The sequence below is a fragment of the Calidris pugnax genome, unplaced genomic scaffold (assembly GCF_001431845.1).
Source record: "Calidris pugnax isolate Ruff unplaced genomic scaffold, ASM143184v1 scaffold360, whole genome shotgun sequence".
In the NCBI taxonomy this organism is placed as follows: domain Eukaryota; kingdom Metazoa; phylum Chordata; class Aves; order Charadriiformes; family Scolopacidae; genus Calidris; species Calidris pugnax.
The window spans coordinates 102,205-117,399 of NW_015091129.1; the positions used below are offsets into that span (position 1 = coordinate 102,205).

The window sequence follows — 15,195 nt, forward strand, 5'->3', positions numbered from 1 at the left end:
ACTTGTGAAGAACCATTTTTCCGTTCATCAGCTGATACTTTTTGATGCTGTGTTTCTGGGAGTGTGGAAGAAGAAATTCTACAGATACACAGTGTATCCATGCACATGGATGTGTCCTGTTTAAATCGAGATTTCTCTCCTCAAATCAAAGTCTGAGAAGCTGTGCCCTTTGAAAATCCTGCAGGTCATATTGGCTCTCGAGGGCGAGAGAGTCTACTCATCTGTAATGCATCTTCTGTTTATAACTTCTCACAGAAGTATTTTTTACAGAGTTTACAAAAACACCCCATGTAAATAGTAAAGATAAAACATTTATAAACCAAATCCTAGATAAACTGAGCAGAATTATACAAGCAGTGAAATGTGCAGAATAAAGGTTATTTGCCAATTCATTTGATATAAACGAACTGCTAAGAAAAACATGTGTGCGTTGCCTCAGTAGAAGTTGTACTTGGAAAAAGACTAAATACTCAACTGTTGGGAGGCAGGGAATTTACTCAGTTGTAACATATTTTTCCATTTATGAATGGCTCCCAAAAGTCAGAGAGTTTATTACTTTAATAAGGTCTTGAATAAGGGCTTAAGAGCGAGCTGAGGATGACTGTTTTGCCAGTGGTATCTTAGCTAACTTCAAGTTGTACAGACGAGGAAAGGAGAAAAAAAAATCTCTTAGAATTACTAAATTTTCCTAGGATTCAACCATTGTTGTCCAGGTCGTACAGATGCATGCTTAGTCCCCGCCTATCTCCTGATACTTCTTGTGACTTGTGTCCTTTAAAGAGTTTCTTTTATACTTTCAGGTCACTACATGTATGTGGACTCCGTTTACGTCAAACATTTTCAGGAAGTGGCCCAGCTAATCTCACCAAAGACCACAGCCCCAATGTCTGGCTGCTTATCTTTTTATTACCAGCTTAAGCAGGAGAGTAGTATTGTTTTTACCGTTTACTTGAGAGACGTGAGTGGCTTTTACGAGGAAATCTGGAAAACAGACAGTGCACTGAGTGCGGACTGGGCTCTAGCAGAAGTTGACTTCAATGCGCCGTACCCCATGGAGGTAAAGCGATCATTCCTGTACCTTCCAGCTACGACTTCCAGGTTGCATCAGGCATCGGTGCCGACTCAGGCCAAGTCGGTAGTGCCTGTCCATTATCTGAATGATGGTTATAAAGATGCTGGCAATCTGTTGTTTGCAGTGTCCGCTGCATAAGGGTCAAGGAGTAGCCGTCCATTATCAGAGTGATGGTTATAAAGATGCTGGAAACAAGACACTGGGGTAGATGGACCTTTATCCTGCTCCAGGAAGTTTTTATTTTTAATCCACCACAATCATTATTTTAGAGACCACTTTACAGAAATAAGATTAAACCTGGCGTATAATTTCTTCAGTTGTTTCAGTCTGCCTCTTTATTTCATCTGGCTAAGGGAGATCACTCAGGACTTTTTTACAGCTCTCCTAGTTGGGCTCCTAACACGGGGCAGACATCACAGGCATTGCTTTCACTGAACAGGATCTCACTCTGGAAGCATTTTCCTTATATCTTTGTTTTTTCCCTGGGCTTGCCTTGTGATTCAAGCCTTTTCTCAATGTTTTCCTGTAACTCGGAGCTTTGATGCTTAAGAGAAATTTTAAGATGCTTCCTCAAGAGTTATGAATTGTCCTCCATTCCCTTGGGAATAGCTAAGTTCAAACATTGTTTAATTTTTGTGGTAAACAAAACACAGTGATAGTTTTTCTTGTCCTTAACGAAATTTTTTTAAAGGGAATGTTCCCTGCCAGCTGATGCAACGGCATGGGTTTCAGTGACTGAGGATCTTTAGAGACAACAGCAAAACTTGATATTGTAACAGCAGAGTATGTATTTAGCTCGTGATTCAGATAGGTTCTAGATACAGTAATAATTAGGCAACTTGGGAGTTATACTCAGTACAGCCTGTTGACCCTGAATTTGTATGGTATTATGAGAGTAGCCTTACTCTATCTTTAAAACTGATGACGCAGAGAATAGCAGAAAACCTATGTTCCTTGATTTTTCCTTGACCCTGAGTGGGAAAATATCTGGTGCCAGGGTCAGGCTCTGATTTATGTGCTTCATAAGTGATAAAATTTAATTTGTCCCAACACCTGCAGTGCTGTCTGAGATGGCCTGGAGTCTGTCTGGGACATCCAATCAGAATTCTGTAATACTAAGATGCTTACCAAAATTATTGTTGTGTCTATGGTAGATGAATAACAAACAATTCTCATTCCCAGGTAATATTTGAAGTTGCTTTCAATAGTGCCAAGGGAGGTTACGTTGCCCTTGATGACATTTCTTTCTCTCCGGTTTACTGCAGCAATCAGACAGGTATGAGTCCTTATTGCTGTCAGCCTTCCTTGTTTCCCCCTTTGCTTTGGCCCTCTGAACTGTCTGTCAGTATTTGCAATATTTTGTAGAGATGTGCAGATGCTACCTTCTCAACTGACCAGGGCTATTGGGCTCCTCTTCCTCCTGGCAACGAAACAGCAGATAAACACTAAAGCCATTCATTTGATCCAGAAACCAGTCCTTAATGCTTTCTCTCCAAAGACCTTGCCTCAGGGATCTGCAACTGGAGCACTGGACTGAATGCTGGTTTTGCATCAACCCAGCTTTTGAACAAATTACCACTTGCTGGCCTGTTGCAGAAAGAGAGGGGGATTTCCTCAGGTGTGATGGTATGAAGAAGAAAATGTCCTGAGCTTTTCATTGTTGTCAGTGCAGGGAATATCTTCTTCCATGCCCTGTGCCCTGAGGTGTTCTTGAGAGACAAAACAGGAGCCTTGCCTTCCTGTCTTCACTTTTCCAGCAGGTATTATTTGTCTCAGAGAGTGGCACATCTGTCAGGGTTTGACAAGGTTTTCACAGCAGCAGAAGTGAGCTGAATCCACATGACCTCTGCTGTAGAGGCACTCGGATCAAAGGACTTTGTTATTTGTGAATGCAGCCTTTTAAGGTAGCTGTGTGCTGGTTGCTTTCATTTTACTGTAGCGCCAAGCAATAGGCAAAAGTAGATTAGTGGTTTCCCACTGAGCCTACATTCTTTCGGTCACAAGGTTGAATTTTTGGCTGAAGTTTTGAAGTGATGAAGGAAAAAGACTTTTTGCCCTTTTTTATCTGCTTGGAGTCTCTGCTGGCTTTACCTGCTCACAGGTATAGAATCATAGAATAGTTTGTGTTGGAAGGAACCTTTAAAGATCAATAGGAGGTAGATTCCAGATATGTTATTAATTCATGACATTTGGCTGAGTAAATCTAGTTGTTTCCTTAACTCCTCAATGCCTGTTCTGTTTTTACTTTGCTTTGCAAGAAAAATCCTGAGTTATGTTTGCAGTATGCCATGGATTGGAGCTGTGTGCTCATCTGTGTTTTCCATTTTAATTTTCAGATGGCTTATATGTGTTGAGGTATGGGAAAAAAATTTATAGTGTTGTCTGCTGCAACCCTGATTTAGTCACGCTATTATCGCCCACGTTCAGATCCACTCTGGCTGGCAAATTTGATAGGTTCAGATAGAGCTTTGCTTACTAGTTCCGATTTTGAGGTTTGGGTTTGTTTTTTTTTCTGTTTGAGAAATGAATGCCAATCATTTACTTTATATTTTGTTAAACTACCACAAAGCTGGTTAATCCTTCAGACTTATCTATCTCCCATTTCCATCTTCAGTTGTTTTGAGTAGAGATGTTAAAAAGCTAGAGATCCTCATTGTCCTTGTAGTCAGCCATAGCAGTGTATGTAACAGCATTAAGTTTTTTTCTTATTTTTCTGTCAACAGAGTTTTGGTCAGAGAAGGTCTCAATGTTAGCCAAACAGAGGGAAAAGGCACCAGAGTATTAAAGTTGCTCACCAAAGGATGAATATTTAATGTTTCATTTACCTGGTAGTCCTCTGGCTGCATTTTCTTTGGCTAGGGAAGCAGTGGGGGAAGGCCATGGCTGCCTCCTTTTTCTGTGTAGGTAGAGAAAGACACACAGGAAGTGCTTAGATCTGGCTTATTTGAGGCTGAAGAGACCACAGTCATCTCTCCTACGCCAAAATTTTGCATCTCCTGAAGCTGGTCGCCTGTGTCCCTGCCCTTGCTGGGAAGCCCCTCTTAGCCTCCATGCAGAAGGGTCGTGCCTGCTACCACAGAGTGATACTCGCAGGGTCCTGACTCCTGACATAGCCAAAAATTGCATGATGGCTTTGGGTTGTGCCCCTCCTTCCCCCAGCATCGGGTGCGAATGACTGAAGAGGCTTTTAAAGAAGCAGAAATGTTTTACTTAGAAGCCCCCATTCACCAGGGTTTTTTTTTTCAGACTAAAGCAAATCCTGACCCGTGAATTCCACATTGCAGGTCAAGAGGGGGCCATCAGCAGGGCTAGGGAGCTTAGCTTAGCTTTTAATTGACTTCAAAATAAATGGTGCAGCTGTCTTTGCTGCAGTGCTCAAATATGTGAGGCATAGCTCCAGAGATCAGCAGCCATAAGGTGGTACATGAACCAAAAGCCATTTGACTTACATATTCACGGCATGCATATGCACAGACATTATACATGACTACAAAAGGGTTGTTTTATAAAGTGCTCTTTAAAACAGTATTAAATGTTGATGTTATAAAGTTATCCCCTTGGAAACTGAAATAAAAAAATGACACCCACGCACACACACATGCATGCTCACATTCATTTTGTCCAAATATATTTTGAATTAAGGAGAAGGATGAAAACAAACAGTCTGAGTGCCTTTGTGCACTATGTCCTGAAGGAGGAATCTTCTCTTAATATCTGTAGCTTATTTATATTTTATAGGAGCTGTGAAGGAGGAAATCTTTCAGCTCCAGGAAAAATACAAGAAAATAACACCCACTTGCAATAGAAAATTGATAGTGTGCTATCGTTGTGACTTTGCACTGTATATAAGTATCCTTGCACATACTTATCTTCTGTAATGCGAAGAAAGATGAGGCAGAGTATCCTTTGGCATCCTTGCACTTTCAAGTACCTATGCTTATCACACTGTGCTCTTCCTAACAGAACATACACCTCTGTATTTTAGGAACGCCTTTCAATCCTGCCGATGCCGGCTGCAACTTTGAGGAAGATCTGTGTAATTTTTACCAGGACCACAAAGACGGCCCAGGATGGAGCAGAGTGAAAGTGAAGCGTAACGTGTACAGAGCAGGCGATCACACTACCGGGTTTGGTAAATCAAAACTCCTTTTCATTAGAAGAGTCAAACTGGATATAAAGGCTAATCTGTTGTATCATTGTTGACTTTGCTAAGTAATGTCATCGGCACACTGGTTAGATTGCCTTGCTGCAACTCCCTGCCGTAAAAACCAGTGTATATCTCTCTTTCCTACCTGGGACTTTGGCTGTGCCTCCACACATGTACTGGGGGAAGGTCGCCTATTGAATAGTCACACAGGACTGTAAATCAGAGTACCTTCATTATACTCACCTGTATTCACTGAAGGGATGATTCTGCAAAGATATGCAAGCAAACATAATAGTAGCTCAATATTTTGCTTTTAATGTAGAGGAATGGTGGGCTCTTAGCTCTTCCAGGTTTGGGATTGTTGGCATTTTTAAGGGAAAACTGTGAAATGTTGTGCATTGAAGCCACGTAGTTAAAGGCCTGCTAAAAAGTTCTGAAACTCACACATCTCTTTGTGAAGAGTGTTCATGGTTCTTAATCATATGTGCTAAAGTCTCACCTTGTTATACTTGCTGCAGGGAATAATAAGCCTTGAGCCTATTCTTCGGTCTCGGAGCAGTACCCTTGAAACTGCCAGGTTTCCAGTGAGGCCAGCAGGCCAGAGAATTTTTCAGTGTAAAATTGCAAAGTGCTTATTTCTGGAAACTTAGCCGTGTGCTAGTTTAGCTTGAAGTAGCTGGGATGATTTTAGAAAAATTCTTATTTCCTTTCAAACGGAGCGTGTTAATCTGTTTCCTACCAGTAGAAACTGTTTTTATAACCAAAGTCTGATGCAATAATGGAAGCTGCTTTAATAGCAAATCAGCTGTGCTAATCGCATATTAGAAATACTCAATAATTGCACTGTCTTGCAGGTTATTACTTGTTGGCGAACACAAAGTTTACATCACAGCCTGAGTACATTGGACGTCTGTATGGCCCGACCCTGCCAGGAAACTTGCAGTTTTGTCTGCGTTTTTATTATGCCTTATATGGATTTTTCAAAATGAGTGGTACTCTTGCTGTTTATATCTTTGAGGAGAATCATGTTGTTCAAGAGAAAATTTGGTCTGTCTTGGACTCTCCAAAAGGAGTTTGGACTCAAGCTGAAATCTCCTTCAAAAAGCCTATGCCTTGCAAGGTAAGAGCCAGCTCTTCAAATCTGCCAAATTCTGGATGGAGATTTTCCTTGCCTTCTCTTTCCAGGGTTCTTTGTTATCTGGCCATTAATCCTAACTGAGCTATACCTGCAAAGTCCAATTAAGTTCCCCAGGCAGTACGGGGGGGAGTAGGGTCTTCTCTTTGCAGCCTGGCTCCCATGGGAGCCCTGATAAAAGAGCTTCATACTAGGAACTAGCAGTGTTGCCCTAGTGTCCTCAGCTGTAGTCACAGTATTTGCGGAGATTTCACTTGAGAGGCTTTAAGGAGAACTGATTGTGTCTTGGTTTCTCAGCAGTCTCCACGTTTTGTTTGTTTTGTTTGTTTTGTTTCCTATGTCATTTCCTTTGTCATTTTTGTTTGCTTGTTTCCTGTGTGATTCGCCTCACTGTATTTAATCACAGATTTTAATTAATCTAAAAAGACAGTACTGGTAAGTTCTGTTCAAAATGGGGAGCTTATCCTACTTTCCTAAACTCAACCAATGGGTTAAAACATGAAACCAGAAGACAGTGTAATTTAGCGCAAACTTGGAAGTATTTGCAATGTCTGGTTGGAGACCTCTCTTTCTTATCTCAGCATGTTTGTAACAGTAACATAATGTTTCACATCACCTCCTGAGTAAGTCCTCAAGTTGCTGTTATTCCTCACCTCCGCTCTTTTACAAAGACTGAATTTTAAACAAATGTGTGTAGGTGCCACTTCTGCAGTTTTCCTGATTTCTGTAGTGGGTTTCCACTATTTGTGAGTCATATAAGGAGGACCAGATGGATTCCTACCTTATGACACTGAGATAAATACAGCTCTTTTTCAGAGTGTGATAGTACTGGGAACATGTGAATAAAAGCTTGTCGTGTAACTCACGTATTTCTGAATTACAGACAAATATCTCAAGTGTTTTACCCACTACAAGGTAGTTTTTGAAATTGCAGCAGCTATTGAGTTTAACTTTTCTTGGGGAAAAAAAGAAGAAGTGTTTTTCTTCAAAGCAAATGCACTGTAAAAGAAAAAGTTCACCAAAAAAAGTTGCCTAACTGTGTTAAAAGGGAAATTTATGGTGAAAATGTTGGTCCTAATTGTTGGCTAGTGTTTTGTATCAGATATCTGATACCTTACAAAGTTAGTGGAATTTTTATGAACCTAGTTTTTATGCATAAAATGTAATAATTCAAATGATACAGGAAAAAAAAAATTACTGCCCAGCAAGTCCATGATAGGAAAGTCTCTTATGGTATCATCCCAAAATATTTGCAGAAGATTTTTTTCCTCTTTTTTTTTTTAAAATCATGAAAAGTTATTGGTTAGAAAGGCAAGCTTCTAACATTTGCCATCTCCTGTTTAGATGTTTCTTTATTACTGCTAAAAAGGCTCAGTAGCTTGTGTAGTGTAATACACTGTATGAGTAGTGATGACAGCTGAGCATGATTGTTAAAAATGGTTTATAGCCTTGGAGGTGGTAGTTTTTTTAGCATCTGACATTTACATGGAAAGTCTTTTCCAATATGAATTTTGAAGAACTATTTTTATGTTTTCCTAGAAATTAGTATATCTAAAACACTTGTGAAAAGCTTGCCTGGGATGGAAAGCTTTTTGTGAATTGCAGCTTTCATGCCAGTAGTTACCAGTCTGTAGGCAGTAATAGATGGGGACAACAGCACAGAGGAGAATAACGAAGTCAAGGGAATATCCTTGCTGCTTCTGAGCCCCGAAGTTTTGCAGGAGGGAAGAAACCCCATGCTCTACAGCAGGAGGGTTTGTTGTCCTCTGGCAGTTGTCAAACACCTTCAGTGGGTCCTCTGGGTCTTGTGGAGGGAAAGCTTCTTTCCCACAGAAACAAGTTGCAAAATACTTCTGTTGAGGAGGCATTCCTCAGTTATCACAAAAAAATGGGATTTATTGGGCTTTAAAGAACTCAGCATATGTTCAGAATATCATAATTCAGACATTAGCCAAATAACAATGTATTTGGGCAGGGGTGTGAAGCTCTACCTTAGCCTTGGTTTAAACCTATTCTCTCACACTGTCCTTTTTCCTAGCTTGGAAGATTAAATTAGATTTAGGATAGGGATTAAGTTGCAGTCTTGCAAATGTAGTAGATGCCATTGGTCCATAATAAATCACGCACAAGCTGTAATGTGCTGAAATTTATATAATAGCTTAATGGTTTTCTTGATGGCTGCGTATGCGTATACACCACCAGTTTATAAAGTTTTCCTTAGGCAAATAGTACATGGAAGACATGGTGAAAAACTGGTGTAGTTACAGGTTGGCTGCTTGAAATAGTCACAAGCAGGCTTGAATGAAGTTGCCCGGTGAACATGATTCTGGCTTTTCCTTGCAATCCTATCCCCAGTTCTTCAACCTTAATACTTTGAACAGCCCTTTCATGCTTTATTTTGTTTATTTCTTCTTTTCCAAGCCAACAGAAGGAAATGAAGGAGCACTGTGTGGCATTGTATCAATGCTTAGGTTAGTTGTCTGTAAAAATGTGTCTGCCTGGGACCTAGTGAAATAGCTGGCAAGGAACACTCATTTCAATGGCCATTTTCAATGTAGGCCAGCAGTGGAGGTGCATCAGAGCCCATTTTCCCTGACAGCAAGGAGTGGTGGGAACCAGCAAATCAGGGATTACACTTCAGGCTCTGGAGGGAGAGACAGTATAGAGAAACATGAGAGAAACAAACTCTGTGAAGCTTGACCTCTCTTGTCTTGACTCCTCCAACCTGTCCTCAAGTCTCTTGCCTCCTCATTGATGCATCTTTGTTGTATCTATCCTGCCTTGTAGGCAGCAAACCCCTCCTGATTCCCCATCTTACTCCTGCCTCCACAGCACTGGGCAGTCTAATTTTTTTTCCCTCTAATCCTGGTCCATGTCCCAGTCTGTTTGCCCTGTTTGTCCCAGTTCTTGCAAATTTTAGTTTTTCAAAAACTAATGACTTGACAGAAAGCACAGTTCTGGCACAAAGACCAAACCCAGACACATTTCATGCTGCTACTCCAAACTCTAGGAGTGCCCAAGCTTTTCAAAGAATTTTTTAAATAGGGGCAAAATAAAACCTTTTTTCCTAGCCTTGTTCTCGGAAATGATGGAACTGTTTTGGCTTAAATCTTCCAAAACAAGCCTGAAATGAGGACCCAGCATGGAAAGTCTGAGCTGAAATCATTGCATCTTGGCAATGTTGCAAGCAAGTGAAATACAGTCTTTAAGTGGAGTGAGGTGGTCTCAAAATAAGATAGGGCTACCACCTTTCCTCTGATAGAGATATGGTTGCTGTTGTGCCTATTACATTGTTTTCTGAGATGCATCATGCGTAGACTTGGATGTTAAGAAGTGGTAGGCATGCACAGTAGTTTGGCTGATGAAGTTCTTGGTTACTGGGTGTGACTTGTAGATTGGGTCAGCACCTGTGGAAACAGTAAATAGTCTACTGGCATTTCCCTAATGGCCAGTAAAGACAGCGGGGCAGTTGTTACGCTGCTTTGGCCAGGAAGTCCTGAAGGTCATAATGATTTTGCAGCCAAAAAACAATTGTTCTAAAATACAGCATTACCTATGTCCTTCGTGATTCTTCTACTACAAATACCACTTGCAAGGCTTTGAAAGCAATATAAAATCTATCTGATATGTTTTAATTTTGATAAAGGATTTGTTTACATCAGGAAAATAAAAAGGCTTAGATTTTCATCTTCTGGTTTGTGTAATGGTTTTTGCGAGTTCTTTTTAAGTTAGCTAACTGCAGTCTGGCACAGATTGTTGGCTTGAGTTCTGTGAGCAGGAAATGTGAAGCTGGCCAACAGTCTTTAATATGACACTTTAAAACTACCATGTTGAAAAGGTTAGGTGGGTATGATCCAGCTAAGCAAGTGATAGATGTTTATATTTATATAAATATATGTATACATGTGTACATACTGCCAATAAATACGCTATATAATGCTAGCGAGAAGGCAGGAAATTTTAAATCCTTATTTCTCAAATTGTACTTGAGGCACTGTCTCTTTTATTTAGTAAAAGTGCCTATGATCCTATACATACATATATGATCCTATATATACACACAGTATTGATCTTATACTGTATAGTGCCCAGGGAATAAATGTGAGAAGAAAAAAAATAATCCAAACATTTATTAAAATAAACGAAAACCTTCACTGTTTGTTTGTTGTGTAAGCCTGTTAAAGGGCAGCATAAAAATCCGAGTCTGAAATATGTAGATTCTTTTGATCTGATTGAATGTACTGAATTGAATGTGATCTGATTGAATGTAGTCTTCCAGGACAATACATAGCAGGAAAATGTCAGACCTAACTGAAATTAAAATTCACATATGACATATATAACCTGGAGATGCTCACATGCACTGTGAAGCAGGGATCTGCATTTTAATACTGTGTGTGTGCATGTATACACCACCATGGCAAGATATTTCTTTTATGCAACTTCATAACAAAGTCCAAATGCCTAGGTGAAAATGAAGGTTCGAGTGCAATGGGATCTACTTACATCAGTTCTATTAATTTCTGCTGGATTTGGTTCACCTTACTGAAGCTCAGTTTTTCAAAAGTAAACATGTTTTCCATTCATGCAAGTTTTCGCAATGTTGCCTAGTGGTTGAATACCTCCCTTGGAGTTCAAAAACAAATCTTCAGAAAGGTAGCTGTCATCGTAACAGCCCGTCCTACTTTCATCAGAGTAGCTGTGGCAGCATTACTTGGGTTTTCATTCTTTCAGTCTACTTTTCTTCCCCTGTGATGTTTTTTTTCCCCTCACTCTCTTTCCTTGAGTTCATCTGTTTGTTTTCACCTGTCCTCCATAACTAATTTTAGTTGCAGTTGTGAGAAAGCAAAATCAAGTGACTGAGTGTTGCACTTCAATATTTACATGTTTTAAAATAAACAAAAGGGAGAATTTTTCCAGGAATGACTAAACACTGCAATCGTTTGCAGCAGGATACCATGGAGACCAATAGTGTACATTCATTTAAAAAGAGATTAGGAAAATTCATGGAAAATAGTCCTCACGGTTACCATAAACACAGTGGTACAGGTGTGACCTCCAGTTCAGCAAGTTCTTCAACTTTCTTGGGGGCTGAACATAATAAAACAGCACAAATAGCTCTATGGTTTATTTGTTTCTTGTACTGTTTTCTCTGGATATCCATTATCATAGAATCACAGAATGGTTGGAGTTGGAAGGGACCTTAGAGGTCATCGAGTTCCAACCCCCCTGCCCTGGGCAGGGACACCTCCCACCAGATCAGGTTGCTCAAAGCCCCATCCAGCCTGGTCTTGAACACTTCCAGGGATGGGGCCTCCATAACTTTCCTGGACAACCTGTTCCTGTGTCTCACCACCCTCATAGTAAAGAATTTCTTCCTAAAATCTAATCTAAATATATGCTCTTTCAATTTAAAACCATTACCCCTTGTCCTATCACTACATTCCCTGAGGAAAAGTCCCTCCCCCTCTCTTCTGTAGGCCCCTTTCAAGCACTGGAAGGCTGTTACATGGTCTCCATGGAGCCTTCTCTTCTGAAGGCTGAACAACCCCAAGTCTCTCATCCTGTCCTCATAGGAGAGGTCCTCCAGCCCTCCCATCATCTTTGTGGCGCTCTGCCAGAGCCGTTCCAACAGGTCCATATCCTTCCTGTGTTGAGGACTCCAGGGCTGGACACAGTACTCCAGGTGGGGTCTCACCAGAGAGGAGTAGAGGATTAGAATCAACTCCATTGACCTGCTGGCCACACTTCTTTTGATGTAGCCCTGGATGCAGTTGGCCTTCTAGGCTGCCAGCACACGTTGCCAGCTCATGTTGAACTTCTCATCCATCAGCACCCCCAAGTCCTTCTCCTCGGGGCTGCTCTCACTCCATTCTGTACCCAGCCTGTATTTTGTTCTAGGGATTGCCATGACCCAGGTGCAGGACCTTGCACTTGGGCTTGTTGAGCTCCATGAAGCTCCCATGGGCCCACCTTTTGAGACTGTCCAGGTCCTTCTGAATGGCATCCGTTCCCTCTGGCATGTCAACTGTGCCACACAGCTTGGTGTTGTTGGCAAACTTGCCAATCTAGCATTAGATGTAGCGTTAACAGCCTGTGGTCCTAGGTTGTTCTGTTAGCTATATGTTTCTCTTCTACTGTTTGTTTCTGCAACCCATTTGCCCTTGGACAGGAAGAGTTTTCAAAAATATTTGTTCAAATGTCAGGAGTTTATTACCAGTGTTATCCAATTATTTATGTAGAAGCTTTCATAATCCCATTATTTTTACCACAGAAGCTCATTGTATTTACATAGCAAGAAATTGAACTTGCCTGGTGAGTGCCATTTTAAGTGGAAGAGGCTTGCAAACATTCTAATTTTGGTTTAATAGTTTACTTGCGTTCTTGATAAATGAATTTCTGACTGTTTAAGCCAAAGAAAAAACAAGCATTTAAAATCTAGTTTAATTGAACTTGTTAAAAGTAATTTGCACTAACCTGGTAATTTTTGTATTGACCAGCTGTGGGACAATCAGAATGGTTCTCCCGTTATTTGTGCCTGCGTTGGGTCCCTGGCTTACTCACTTACGTGGCTCTGTACTAATGTAACTGGCTGAAAAAGTCAGGCTCCCTGTTCTGTGAAAACATCCTGACTGATTCTTTGTGTCATGTCACACTTTCATTTCTGGTGCTCGAATTATTTTTGGACTTCGTAATACTGAGCTTTGTGTCACTGTCTCAAAATTCCAACAGTTACTTCTGACAAAAACCCACCTCAGACTCCACTGTAGATGCCTTTCTCCTTTAAGAAATTGAACCTAAATACGTGTCTAACTGACAGACTGAGTTTTGTGTCTACACTGATACATGAGATGTAGTTTAAACCTAGAAATATTCACTAGGATGGAATCAGGTAGATTAATTTACTGCAGAGGCATAGCTTGCTTTTAAGTCACCCGATTTGGCTGCTGTTAAGTTTTTCTTTTGTTTGGCTGGTCTGGCTCTTTAATTGAGCAAGAACTGTATTTTTGGGGCTAAACAAGTGGGAAAGGGAATACTTGGGAACCCGTAGGGATCTGGGGACATCTTCTTCCGGTTTCTCCTGTTCTTAGTCCAGCTCCCTCCGTATCCCCTTTTACCAGCTTCCACATTAGTTCTTCCTTACACTTCTTGATGGTGCTACCCTGATGTATGCCCTACTTTTTCTTCTCCCCCAAAAGCAGGTAAACTTCATATGTATATGTTTTAACTCACATCTACTTGTAGAGATGCAGAGTGCTAAGGATAAGTCCCTTCTGCCCTGCTCAGTGTCTGCAGCACATGCCAACAACGCGTCATGGGAGAAGTGAAACCCTGGTAACTCTAACAGCTGTTCTCATCCGGCATTGCTCATTACTGATACAATGCAGGATAAATGCTAAAAACTGATTATTGATATTTGAGGCAGAGCAGGAACATTGATTGAGCACTGGAAAATAAACCAAAGCAGCTTCCAGAAATCCAGGCAGTGATTTGTAAGGAAACTAATGCCCTGGCTGTGGCCTGGTATTGGAACAAAAAGAGACATGAGAGGGAAATATGTTTTATTTTTCAGTAACACAGGCAACAACTGCCTGCATTTGAAAATGTTTTTAATTTAGCCTCCAAGATAGCATGCAAGTCCAGGAAGATTTGTTACCTAGTTTGAAACAACTGGTATGTTTTTCGTCTGTCATGTTTTGTGAAGAAAGCATGAGCTGAGCACAAAGATCCCCCTATTCTCTTCTCCAAGTCATGAGATAACGTCATAAAAATTTCTCTTGGATGAATTAACCTAGGAAATATTTTCATTCAAAACAAGAATAAATGTAAAGCATCATGGGATTAGTCCTATTGAGACTGTAAAAAGGATTCAGAGATCTGACATAGGGTGAAAATGAGTACCTAAGTAAATCCAAATTGACACAATTTTGGTAGGTAAAGTTCAAATAGTCAAAGGTGTCCCTTTATGACAAAAAAAGGACATTTAGGACAAAAGAGGAGTGAATAAATTTGACCTGTGAATAAAGATACCTTCTACTCCATTGCTTAAAACTATATAAATTATATAACAACAACATAAGCTGAGGGAACAATGAACAAATTTAGTACATTTGCTATAGCTAATAGTGGAAACTCCACATTCCCAAGCACAAGCTCCCTCACTCCACTGCTGTGCAACTATAAAGCCTGCTCATGGCAGCGTGTCACTCAACACCACACAAAGCAAGTGGGGAATTAGCGACACTGAAGCTACAGATGACAAAGCTGAACAAGTTTACAAGTGTCACTGAAACAGACTAATCCTTTGATTATACAAAGGCTACTGGTTCAATGGCCTTTGAGACACCAACAGTTATTGTTCGGTGCTTTTGGAATGGAGGGCTTTCTGCAGGATCCAATGGGTAATTACATACCTTGTATGGAACAAGTTATTGCAATTTAAGAATAAAGAACTTGGTCCTGCTCCCAATGATGTCAATAGGAAAACATCACTTACAACATGATTCCACAGTGTGGAAATGTTGTTTCACAAATGAGGACTGACCTCACCCTTTCATGTGTGGTTTTTTGAAGATTCCTGTGTTTAGGACTATAATATGTCTTTAGTTTATTACAAATGTTCACCAGAATGCATTCATTAAAAATCTGGTGAATGACGTGCACCCAACGTCAGTATTTATTGTATTCTTTATTCCAAGAGATGCTACCATTTTTTAATAGATTGTGCCTGTTTCTTGAGAACAAACTTACAAAATAGGAAACAATTTTTGATCTGTTAAACCATAAGGCTAGGATAGCAGCTCTACAGGAGAAAAAAAAAAAAAAAAAAAAAAAAAAAAA

The 15,195-nt window shown here is 40.4% G+C and overlaps 1 protein-coding gene across 1 annotated transcript in view; it reads left to right on the top strand.

Annotated features, from left to right (window-relative positions):
* Positions 1-15,195, top strand: part of MAMDC2 (MAM domain containing 2) — a gene marked incomplete at its 5' end in the record, with an annotated part of 62,221 nt that overhangs the window by 37,294 nt on the left and 9,732 nt on the right. The window contains 4 exons of the mRNA XM_014958465.1: positions 801-1,057; positions 2,255-2,348; positions 5,058-5,204; positions 6,074-6,339. Of these exons, the coding sequence (XP_014813951.1) occupies positions 801-1,057; positions 2,255-2,348; positions 5,058-5,204; positions 6,074-6,339 (764 nt within the window). The remainder of the gene's footprint in view (positions 1-800; positions 1,058-2,254; positions 2,349-5,057; positions 5,205-6,073; positions 6,340-15,195) is intronic.